We start from the raw sequence: 11,604 nt of genomic DNA on the forward strand, positions 1-11,604 counted from the left end.
ACTCTGACACTAGGACTTGTTAGCTGATTAAACCTGCAGCTCTCTCGATAAGATGAAGTAATTTTGGCGTAAAAACGCAAAAAATAATTAGTTTTTTATATATTTCACACATTAATATGAATATTTTTGTTCCAGGTTTAGAATCGATGCCTAACTACGGGGATTGTTAGATCTAGCCCACACAAAAGGATAAAATAATAATTTTAATACTTACATACACAAAATATAATAATAAAAAAGTCTGTACATTTAATATTTTTTTAAGATAACGACTTCCTAAATTGTGCTTAGATTTAGAAGTTAAAATAGTGCGTCCTAAAAGTGGGATTCCACCACTGTGTTTACACCAAATGTATCTTTTGGGGCTCAATTTTTGCTAATTATACTTAAGCGACATACATTTGATATCCAACTGAGATTCAATCACGACTCAATTACGATTGAAGCATGTGGCATTATATGTTATAAATAAACGTTTTTATCCTTTTCTGTGATTCAATAATGAATCTTATTACATGTAATTGATTTACAATTGTAAAGCAGACTACCCCATAGACCAATAGCAGACCAATGGCAAACCAATGGTGTGTAATAAATCCAATTGACACTATATTCAATTAGCAGAATTGAGCCCCTAGCCTAGTAGTCTACTCGCTATAGCAAACAGTAACACATTGCAATATATTTTGGTGGAATCTCCCTCTCTGGGTTTGGATGATATTATAATGTTTAAAAACCTGTTTTTTTTTTCTTTATTTATATTATAGAACCAAGTTGTAGACATTTTGAAATGTTGATATGAACTTATTTTTTGTCGGATTGGATTGTATTGTATTGTATGTTGTCAGCCTTCAAAAAGTTTTCGTTAAACCCTGATTATTTTGAGTATTTTTCCAAGTCATTGAAAATGCATTTTTTTTTATATTAAAATCCTTTTATGTTGTTTCATACACTATTCTTGGTATAGCGATTCGTGGAACTTATTTGGGCTCATTCACAATAAAAGTCTGACTAAGGAAAACAGTCGTTTATCATAAATTCAAACTAACTATTAGGGATTTTAGTTCCTAAAACGATTTGGACAAGTAGGTTTCACATCCTAGCTTCACAGTAAAAAAAGTTGAATTTTAAAGTAAGCAATTGTTTTTAGAAAACTGACTTATATGTTGTTGGTGGACTTAAAATTTTGGCCAGTATGAAATTATCACGAAGAGCTTTTTAGTGTGAAATGGTAACGACTTGAAACATTGTGAATTGCTTAAGTTTTAAATTAAGTCTTGTACTTAAATTGGCAAGGGTTTTCTTAAATGGTGGACAAAACAGGACTTTGTGACTTCGAAAAATAGTGTAAATGTAAAAAATTAAATTCAAGATACCTCTTTATTTTGTGTTTTTTCATATGAGAAATTGCTAATTTTACAAAATAAAATACTGGAAATGTATTTTTTGACAAAAAAGTGCAGTGTTATATTTTGTAAAAACAGTCTGTGTGTGTGAAATTTTGAAAAATTCATGTAATATAAGAGCGGTTTTTATCAAAATGTTGGTTGTTTTGCAATGTACGAGTATGTCTGTAAACCCAAAGATATGTTGTATATATTTGAATGGTTCAAACATATTGGTTTTATATGTATTTACGTTCTCCTCAAATAATTTTGCCGTCCCGATATGAAACTAGCATAGAGAACAAAATGACTAGCGGAGATGACATAACGCAAAATCTCCTAAGAAAGTAGCGCGACAACATGCGGGTGCGAGGGGGACGCGAAACGTTACTAGCTAAAAAACCCCGCCCATTTTCAAAATAAAATCACCAATCAATCAAGACCAATCTTTGACAGATTGGTTTTGATTTGACAAGGAACCCGAACGTCTCGTTAGTTCTAGCAACTGATCACGTCTACCGCACGTTGCTTGAGCTACAAGAAGGCGCCTGACCTACCTTCCTTATGGCATCTCCGCTATGTTTCCTTCCTCCGTGGTTGCTTATGACTTCACTAAAGTCTGAACGACGACTTTCAGACCGGCAGACTTATTTGACGAGAGCTCTAATTAGATTTAAAATTACGAGAGAGAGTTTTTTAAATGCATTTATTTTTTAAATTATTAAGTTTCTGTATTTATTTCTTGTTTAGACAAAACAATGGTGGTTTGTGAAAATAATTTTGACAGAAATTGTTATGATTTCAAATTATATTTGACTCTAGAAATTAACCGAACCTACAAATAGTGAACCTCCTTTTTTGAAGTCGGTTAAAATAGCGAAATTATTATATAAAAAACGTAGTTAAATTAAAGCAAGAGGACCAAGCCCAGAAAGTCTGACAACCAGTCTTGCCAAGGGGTATCGTGTTGTCCAGGTAACAGTCGCTCCTTGTGACACACTGGTACTCAGCTGCATCCGCTTAGACTTGAAGCCGACCCCGTCATGTAAGGAAAGGGCTAGGCAGATAATTTAAGAGTCAAATGTGATTTGTAATCATGTAGTAAATGATTTTCTCTCTCTCGCTTCTGTAGAATTCCATGTATAGTTGAGCTCAGTCGTTGAGTTCAGTAGTTCCAAATATAGTTGATTATTGTTACAAAATGACTTTTATTTCTTACCTAAACCCCGTAGCTTGTCGCCCGTGTCCTGAGGTAACTCCGCGCACCTGGATAAGTAGCTTATACCGTTCTTCGGTAAACGGGCTTTTGAAATATTTCTTTAAACGGGATCTGGGATGGTCATGGGGGAATTTCCCGTCCCCAGATAAACTAAAGCCTAGCTACTGGAGGATAATGGCTATAATACTTAGAGAGCTGAAATTTTCACAGATGATGTATTTCTGTTGCCGCTATAACAAATACTGAAAACTAGAATCAACGTGATTTTTTTGTCCGTTTTAGAAATAATGGTAGGGAACCCTTCATGTGCGAGTCCGACTCGCACTTGGCCGGTTCTTTTGAAGTCGGTTAATCATACTAAACGGTTTCTTCTGCATTCGGGAATATTCCTCAATAAAAGAAAAACAACTAAAAATTGTATTTTAAAATATATTGTTGATTTTTATTTCATTATCTTTGTACGCACAAAGTGCTAATAATACATTTGTCATAACTGTAAACTGGTGGCGATCGGTGTGAGCGACTGTCGCGCAACTGTCGGCCGACTGTCGTGCAACAGTTCAGCATTGTATACTAAAACTTACGGTAAGCAGAAAAGGTTTTGAATCATTTTTAAAACTGTCAGTCTATCTGTGTGTCTCACACTCAAGAATTACTGAACAGAGTTCCATGCTATTCACGAAAGATAGAAGAGTGACGTCAGTCGCTCACACCGATAGTCTACACCAAAAATACAACTTAAATAATAATCATTAATATTATATTTACTTTTTAAACTATTTTACAGTAATTTACAATGTACATTAAAACTATAAACGTACTATATTTTGATATTAATAGGTTTTCACGATAAATATAAATTGGTCAACAACAGCCTTTCTCAATATTCGATCTATATATATCGTATTGCTTAATAGAAATAGGAAATTGACATTACTTGTATGGGTCTAATATCAAAATTATATCTATAGTCATCATCATCCTCCGAGCCTTTTCCCAACTATGTTGGGGTCGGCTTGCAGTCTAACCGGATGCAACTGAGTACCAGTGTGACACAAGGAACGACTGCCTATCTGACCTCCACAACCCAGTTACCTGGACAACACGATACCCCTTGGTTAGACTGGTGTCAGACTACTGGCTTCTGACTACCCGTAACGATTGCCAAGGATGTTCAATGACAGCCGGGACCTACAGTTTAACGTGCCATCCGACACACAGTCAATGGTGTCTAAGATTCTTTCTCTGGTAAGCAAATTAACACACACATAGAATATTGGTAAAGGCCGTAATATAAGAAACCATAGTTTAAATAATTTCACAATTTAAAACCATGATTTGAAAACATTTTCTATTAAAAAGGTGTTGCAAACACAATAAAAAATATTAATATCGAAATACAGTTGCCAGTATGAATAAAAATTATTTATTTAATAATAATAATAAGACGTTACTGATATTTATTAGTTTAGAAACAATATTATGTGCATATTATGCTAGATACTACAAATAAAAACACATTTTCCAAAATTCATCACTTGCCAAAAAAACAGTCGAATTAAAAACCTCTTTTACAGCAGTCGGTTAAAAATATTGTGTAAAAAACATAATATACACTCAATATTGCATATTTTATTTATTTACTTAACATTTCAGACATTTTAGAATTTCAAATACACCTCTTACTAACTGTAGTTGATATTTTGTAAAGAAACAACTTTGCATCAATCGAGCATCGAACTGTGATACTTGTAGTTACAATTCTTCGTCTATATATAAAGTGAGTCAAACCTAATCATATTAAATTAAATACTTTAATATAGAAGAAATAAGATACCGACCCCAAATAAAATTGCAATAAAGGCAGTAGGATGATGATGAAAGAAAAATACCCAAAAATAAGAAATAAAGAATTTTTCAAACGAAGTAAATAGAATAAAAATGTGATTAATGAGTCAGTCAGTACAAACAACGGAAATTCTCCCTTGAAAACTGACAGCTGTCAACTGATCAAAACATTCGATACTCATAACTTTATCTCTGCTTTACACATGATGTTGTAAATTATCAAAACGAAAAATGACTCCTGTGGCTAAACCACTGAAGGGATTAGGTTATTTTTTTTACAATCCGCCATAGAATATCATAAAGTATATGTGATAGGATTTAATATGATTAGGATTGACACACTCGATATATACCTATATAAAACATATTTCTGTCTTAATTCCATGATTTTGTATATTGAATCTTATGCCCACTGTTATAAGGTTAAAATTAAAACAAACTGATACAAAAAGCTTCGTATTAAAAACTCTATTTATCAAGAAATAAAGTTCAAAATACTGAAACTTGCTTTCAGACTATTTTTGAAAAAAAAAAACTGTTGAATATAGAAATAAGTGATATTTGAAATCGATGGCATTACATCTACGTTACAACGTAGGAATTTTGTGTTACTATCATACTAAAACCATATTCATTTCTGTAATACTAATATTATAAAGTGGCCAATATTTTTATGAACAACAATGAACAATGTCCGTCTGTCACCAGGCTGTATCTCATGAACCGAGATAGTTAGAGTTGAAATTTTCACAGATGATGTATTTCTGTTGCCGCTATAACAACAAATACTAATATTTTGGGGGGCTCTCATACAACAAACGTGATTTTTTTGCTCATTTTCTAAATAATGGTACGGAACCCTTCGTGCGCGATTTTGACTCGCATTTGGCCGGTTTTTATAGATGATTTTCCGTCAGTTGCACAAAGCTCCATTAAATCTATTACTGACACATTTTATCTAGTTGACAAAGAAAGAGTTAGCCATAGATTTAAAGAAGCTTTAACTTTAACTAGCTTCTGCCAGCGGTTTCACCCGCATCCCGTGGGAACCTCTGCACGAACTCGCATAAAAAGTAGCCTATAGCCTTCCTCGATAAATGGGCTATCTAATACCGAAAGAATTGTTCAAATCGGACCAGTAGTTCCTGAGATTAGCGCGTTCAAACAAACAAACAAACTCTTCAGCTTTATAATATTAGTATAGATGGAGCTTTGTGCAACTGACGGTTAGACTATGACCACTGTATAACATTAGTTGACAGAATGGCACGGTTAGAGCTTACAACATAATATATAAGGCATATAGTGATTAGAGTTAGTGTTGCGCGGTGTACAGGTCTGGCTCGAGGCGTCGTACCCGCACGCGCTGCCGGTAGTGGTACTCCTTCAGGTACTGCCGGAGACGCCCTGGCAGAGGCAGGCCTTCCACTCCTGGGGAGGATAGCATCAGCATTATTATCAGCATAAATACAAGAGTTTTTATTTAATTTTATTACTTATAGAACCATTTGTTTCGGATGGCACGTTAAACTGTAGGTCCCGGCTGTCATTGAACATCCTTGGCAGTGGTTACGGGTAGTCAGAAGCCAGTAAGTCTGACACCAGTCTAACCAAGGGGTATCGGGTTGCCCGGGTAACTGGGTTGAGGAGGTCAGATAGGCAGTCGCTTCTTGTAAAGCACTGGTACTCAGTTGAATCCGGTTAGACTGGAAGCCGACCCCAACATAGTTTGGGAAAAGGCTCGGAGGATGATGATATTACTTATAGAACCATTTTGAAGACAGTTTGCAAAAAAGAGTGTCTATGATGTTTCTTGCCTGTTCTTCTCCAGGCAAACTCTTTAGAACCGTGCATCTAGCTATCTTCTTAGGTCCATAAGAAATAAAACCTTTGACTTTTGATTGATAACCATGTATATAAAAAAAATTTCGTTGTGGCTTAGTGGATAAAGCACTAACCGCCTAAGTGTGTGGGTTCGATTCCAAGTCAGACAAGTACAAATGCAACTTTTCTAAGTTTGTATGTACTTTGTAAGTATATCTCAGGTTGGCCGGGTAACTGGGTTGAACAGATCAGATAGGCAGTCGCTCCTCGCGGCACACAGGTACTGTACAACATAGGAAGCGGCTAGGCAGATGACTTACCGTCATAACTAGTATGCGACACAATAACGGCTCGTGCGAGCTGCTGCAGCGAGAAGGGCTGGCTGCGCGGCAGGGGAGCAGTCAGCATCGGCTCGAAGAACATCACGCACGCGGGGTCCTGGGGAGGTATGTAGTCATGACCTTCATAAATGGGGGTATTTCATGGTCAAAGAATTTTCTTGAGAAGAGAGATCAGTGCATTGAAACAAACAAATTCTTCATACTTCTGAACCGGTTTTAAAAATGTTTTCTCTGTTAAAGCTACACTATCTGACGAGTGTAGGCTATATTTTAATTTCTTTCTTTTTACTATTCAATAAAATAATATTATAAAGAGGAAAACTTTGTTTGTTTGGTTGTTATGGATAAACTCAAAAACTACTGGACCGATTTTAAATATTCTTTGACCATTAGAAAGCTATATAATAAAAGCCATATATCACCTTATAATGCTCAATAAGCTTAGTAACAGTGGGCGCGGCGAACACAGCGGGGTCGTGCGAGTCGAAGCTGAAGCGATGCTCGTAGTGCTCGATGCGCGCGTGCAGCGAGCGCCCGTACTTGCGGAACGACACCGAGAACAGGTGCTCCTCCTGCGCGCTGTCGCGGAGGAGGAACGTGCCTGGAGAGGGGAGACATGTGTTATATAGAGACATCCTCATCATCGTACTTGCGGAACGACACCGAGAACAGGTGCTCCTCCTGCGCGCTGTCGCGGAGGAGGAACGTGCCTGGAGAGGGAGACATGTGTTATATAGAGACATCCTCATCATCGTACTTGCGGAACGACACCGAGAACAGGTGCTCCTCCTGCGCGCTGTCGCGGAGGAGGAACGTGCCTGGAGAGGGAGACATGTGTTATATAGAGACATCCTCATCATCGTACTTGCGGAACGACACCGAGAACAGGTGCTCCTCCTGCGCGCTGTCGCGGAGGAGGAACGTGCCTGGAGAGGGGAGACATGTGTTATATAGAGACATCCTCATCATCGTACTTGCGGAACGACACCGAGAACAGGTGCTCCTCCTGCGCGCTGTCGCGGAGGAGGAACGTGCCTGGAGAGGGAGACATGTGTTATATAGAGACATCCTCATCATCGTACTTGCGGAACGACACCGAGAACAGGTGCTCCTCCTGCGCGCTGTCGCGGAGGAGGAACGTGCCTGGAGAGGGAGACATGTGTTATATAGAGACATCCTCATCATCGTACTTGCGGAACGACACCGAGAACAGGTGCTCCTCCTGCGTCGCTGTCGCGGAGGAGGAACGTGCCTGGAGAGGGAGACATGTGTTATATAGAGACATCCTCATCATCGTACTTGCGGAACGACACCGAGAACAGGTGCTCCTCCTGCGCTGTCGCGGAGGAGGAACGTGCCTGGAGAGGGGACATGTGTTATATAGAGACATCCTCATCATCGTACTTGCGGAACGACACCGAGAACAGGTGCTCCTCCTGCGCTGTCGCGGAGGAGGAACGTGCCTGGAGAGGGAGACATGTGTTATATAGAGACATCCTCATCATCGTACTTGCGGAACGACACCGAGAACAGGTGCTCCTCCTGCGCTGTCGCGGAGGAGGAACGTGCCTGGAGAGGGAGACATGTGTTATATAGAGACATCCTCATCATCGTACTTGCGGAACGACACCGAGAACAGGTGCTCCTCCTGCGCGCTGTCGCGGAGGAGGAACGTGCCTGGAGAGGGAGACATGTGTTATATAGAGACATCCTCATCATCGTACTTGCGGAACGACACCGAGAACAGGTGCTCCTCCTGCGCGCTGTCGCGGAGGAGGAACGTGCCTGGAGAGGGGAGACATGTGTTATATAGAGACATCCTCATCATCGTACTTGCGGAACGACACCGAGAACAGGTGCTCCTCCTGCGCGCTGTCGCGGAGGAGGAACGTGCCTGGAGAGGGGAGACATGTGTTATATAGAGACATCCTCATCATCGTACTTGCGGAACGACACCGAGAACAGGTGCTCCTCCTGCGCGCTGTCGCGGAGGAGGAACGTGCCTGGAGAGGGGAGACATGTGTTATATAGAGACATCCTCATCATCGTACTTGCGGAACGACACCGAGAACAGGTGCTCCTCCTGCGCTGTCGCGGAGGAGGAACGTGCCTGGAGAGGGGAGACATGTGTTATATAGAGACATCCTCATCATCGTACTTGCGGAACGACACCGAGAACAGGTGCTCCTCCTGCGCGCTGTCGCGGAGGAGGAACGTGCCTGGAGAGGGAGACATGTGTTATATAGAGACATCCTCATCATCGTACTTGCGGAACGACACCGAGAACAGGTGCTCCTCCTGCGCGCTGTCGCGGAGGAGGAACGTGCCTGGAGAGGGGAGACATGTGTTATATAGAGACATCCTCATCATCGTACTTGCGGAACGACACCGAGAACAGGTGCTCCTCCTGCGCGCTGTCGCGGAGGAGGAACGTGCCTGGAGAGGGAGACATGTGTTATATAGAGACATCCTCATCATCGTACTTGCGGAACGACACCGAGAACAGGTGCTCCTCCTGCGCGCTGTCGCGGAGGAGGAACGTGCCTGGAGAGGGAGACATGTGTTATATAGAGACATCCTCATCATCGTACTTGCGGAACGACACCGAGAACAGGTGCTCCTCCTGCGCGCTGTCGCGGAGGAGGAACGTGCCTGGAGAGGGAGACATGTGTTATATAGAGACATCCTCATCATCGTACTTGCGGAACGACACCGAGAACAGGTGCTCCTCCTGCGCGCTGTCGCGGAGGAGGAACGTGCCTGGAGAGGGAGACATGTGTTATATAGAGACATCCTCATCATCGTACTTGCGGAACGACACCGAGAACAGGTGCTCCTCCTGCGCGCTGTCGCGGAGGAGGAACGTGCCTGGAGAGGGAGACATGTGTTATATAGAGACATCCTCATCATCGTACTTGCGGAACGACACCGAGAACAGGTGCTCCTCCTGCGCTGTCGCGGAGGAGGAACGTGCCTGGAGAGGGAGACATGTGTTATATAGAGACATCCTCATCATCGTACTTGCGGAACGACACCGAGAACAGGTGCTCCTCCTGCGCTGTCGCGGAGGAGGAACGTGCCTGGAGAGGGAGACATGTGTTATATAGAGACATCCTCATCATCGTACTTGCGGAACGACACCGAGAACAGGTGCTCCTCCTGCGCTGTCGCGGAGGAGGAACGTGCCTGGAGAGGGAGACATGTGTTATATAGAGACATCCTCATCATCGTACTTGCGGAACGACACCGAGAATAGGTGCTCCTCCTGCGCGCTGTCGCGGAGGAGGAACGTGCCTGGAGAGGGGAGACATGTGTTATATAGAGACATCCTCATCATCGTACTTGCGGAACGACACCGAGAACAGGTGCTCCTCCTGCGCGCTGTCGCGGAGGAGGAACGTGCCTGGAGAGGGGAGACATGTGTTATATAGAGACATCCTCATCATCGTACTTGCGGAACGACACCGAGAATAGGTGCTCCTCCTGCGCGCTGTCGCGGAGGAGGAGCGTGCCTGCGAGACCGGAGACACGTGTTATATAGAGTCATCCTCGGCATCATACATAGGCCTCTCCAAGTGCACGCTCCAAGGCGCCTGACCTACCTTCCTTATGGCATCTCCGCTATGTGCACTGCTAGTGGTGCCGCGCGCTCGGACTAACCTGTTAAGGGAGGCGTGCACTCCGCATGCTCAACCTCATAGCGAGTGAAACGGATCTATTTTATTGTTCTCCGAGTCAATTCACAAGGAATGCATTATTTATTATTACTTATAGATAGTAGATAAATACTTTAGTTTTTAGTATAAATAATTTATATGTTAATTAAGGCGCATTTATCGCATTGGGGTAACCTGTAATGGTAAATGTATGTAGATAAATAAATAAATAAAATAAAAAAATGTTTCCTTCCTCCGTGGTTGCTTATAACTTCACTAAAGTCTGAACGACGACTTTCAGATCGGCACAGTTACTTGACGAGAGCTCTAATTAGATTTAAAATTACGAGAGAGAGTTTTTTAATGCATTTATTTGTTAAATTATTAAGTTTCTGTATTTATTTATTTCTTGTTTAGACAAAATGGTGGTATTTGAAAATATTTTTGACAGAAATTGTTATGATTTCAAATTATATTTGACTCTAGAAATTAACCGAACCTACAAATAGTGAACCTCCTCCTTTTTTGAAGTCGGTTAAAATAGCGAAATTATTATATAAAAAACGTAGTTATATTAAAGGCTTTGTAAGACCAAACCCAGAATGTCTGACAACCAGTCTTACCAAAGGGTATCGTGTTGTCCAGGTAACTGGGTTGAGGAGGTCAGATAGGCAGTCACTCCATGTGACACACTGGTACTCAGCTGCATCCGCTTAGACTTGAAGCCGACCCCGTCATGTAAGGAAAGGGCTAGCCAGATAATTTAAGAGTCAAATGTGATTTGTAATCATGTAGTAAATGATTTTCTCTCTCTCGCTTCTGTAGAATTCCATGTATAGTTGAGCACAGTCGTTGAGTTCAGTAGTTCCAAATATAGTTGATTATTGTTACAAAATGACTTTTATTTCTTACCTAAACCCCGTAGCTTGTCGCCCGTGTCCTGAGGTAACTCCGCGCACCTGGATAAGTAGCTTATAGCGTTCTTCGGTAAACGGGCTTTTGAAATATTTCTCCAAACGGGATCTGGGATGGTCCCGGGGGAATTTCCCGTCCCCAGATAAACTAAAGCCTAGCTACTGGAGGATAATGGCGATAATACTTAGAGAGCTGAAATTTTCACAGATGATGTATTTCTGTTGCCGCTATAACAAATATTGAAAATTAGAATCAAGTAAATATTTTGTGGGGCTCCTGTACAACAAACGTGATTTTTTTGTCCGTTTTAGAAATAATGGTAGGGAACCCTTCATGTGCGAGTCCGACTCGCACTTGGCCGGTTCTTTTGAAGTCGGTTAATCATACTAAACGGCTTCTTCTGCATTCGGGAATAT

General features: G+C 41.4%; 2 protein-coding genes and 1 long non-coding RNA gene across 3 annotated transcripts in view; 1 reads left to right on the forward strand and 2 right to left on the reverse strand.

Annotated features, from left to right (window-relative positions):
- The window catches only part of LOC110380860 (grpE protein homolog, mitochondrial), a 120,007-nt gene extending 117,420 nt beyond the window's left edge, over nucleotides 1-2,587 (forward strand). The window contains exon 8 of the mRNA XM_064042976.1: nucleotides 136-2,587. The gene's annotated coding sequence lies outside the window, so the exon portion shown is untranslated. The remainder of the gene's footprint in view (nucleotides 1-135) is intronic.
- LOC135119157 (uncharacterized) lies at nucleotides 2,118-11,350 on the reverse strand. The gene is made up of 2 exons (XR_010278013.1): nucleotides 10,788-11,350; nucleotides 2,118-2,220 (listed from the first exon to the last, which is right to left on the reverse strand). It is a non-coding gene; the product is annotated as an uncharacterized LOC135119157 (long non-coding RNA).
- LOC135119156 (suppressor of cytokine signaling 4-like) lies at nucleotides 3,020-7,278 on the reverse strand. The gene is made up of 3 exons (XM_064042977.1): nucleotides 7,040-7,278; nucleotides 6,597-6,714; nucleotides 3,020-5,883 (listed from the first exon to the last, which is right to left on the reverse strand). Exons 1-3 carry the CDS (start codon nucleotides 7,259-7,261, stop codon nucleotides 5,768-5,770), a joined length of 456 nt encoding a protein of 151 aa, XP_063899047.1. The 5' UTR covers nucleotides 7,262-7,278; the 3' UTR covers nucleotides 3,020-5,767.
- Nucleotides 11,351-11,604: the final 254 nt, after the last annotated feature.

The sequence above is a fragment of the Helicoverpa armigera genome, chromosome 30 (genome assembly GCF_030705265.1).
Source record: "Helicoverpa armigera isolate CAAS_96S chromosome 30, ASM3070526v1, whole genome shotgun sequence".
In the NCBI taxonomy this organism is placed as follows: Eukaryota; Metazoa; Arthropoda; class Insecta; order Lepidoptera; family Noctuidae; genus Helicoverpa; species Helicoverpa armigera.

What these genes read in the sequence shown, in the direction of transcription:
- LOC135119156 (XM_064042977.1), bottom strand. Translation starts at nt 7,261, where the DNA reads ATGATGAGGATGTCTCTATATAACACATGTCTCCCCTCTCCAGGCACG. An exon ending in AGCTTATTGAGCATTATAAG is followed by an intron (nt 6,715 to 7,039) that starts GTGATATATGGC and finishes ATACCTCCCCAG; the next exon opens with GACCCCGCGTGCGTGATGTT. An exon ending in GTCGCATACTAGTTATGACG is followed by an intron (nt 5,884 to 6,596) that starts GTAAGTCATCTG and finishes TATCCTCCCCAG; the next exon opens with GAGTGGAAGGCCTGCCTCTG.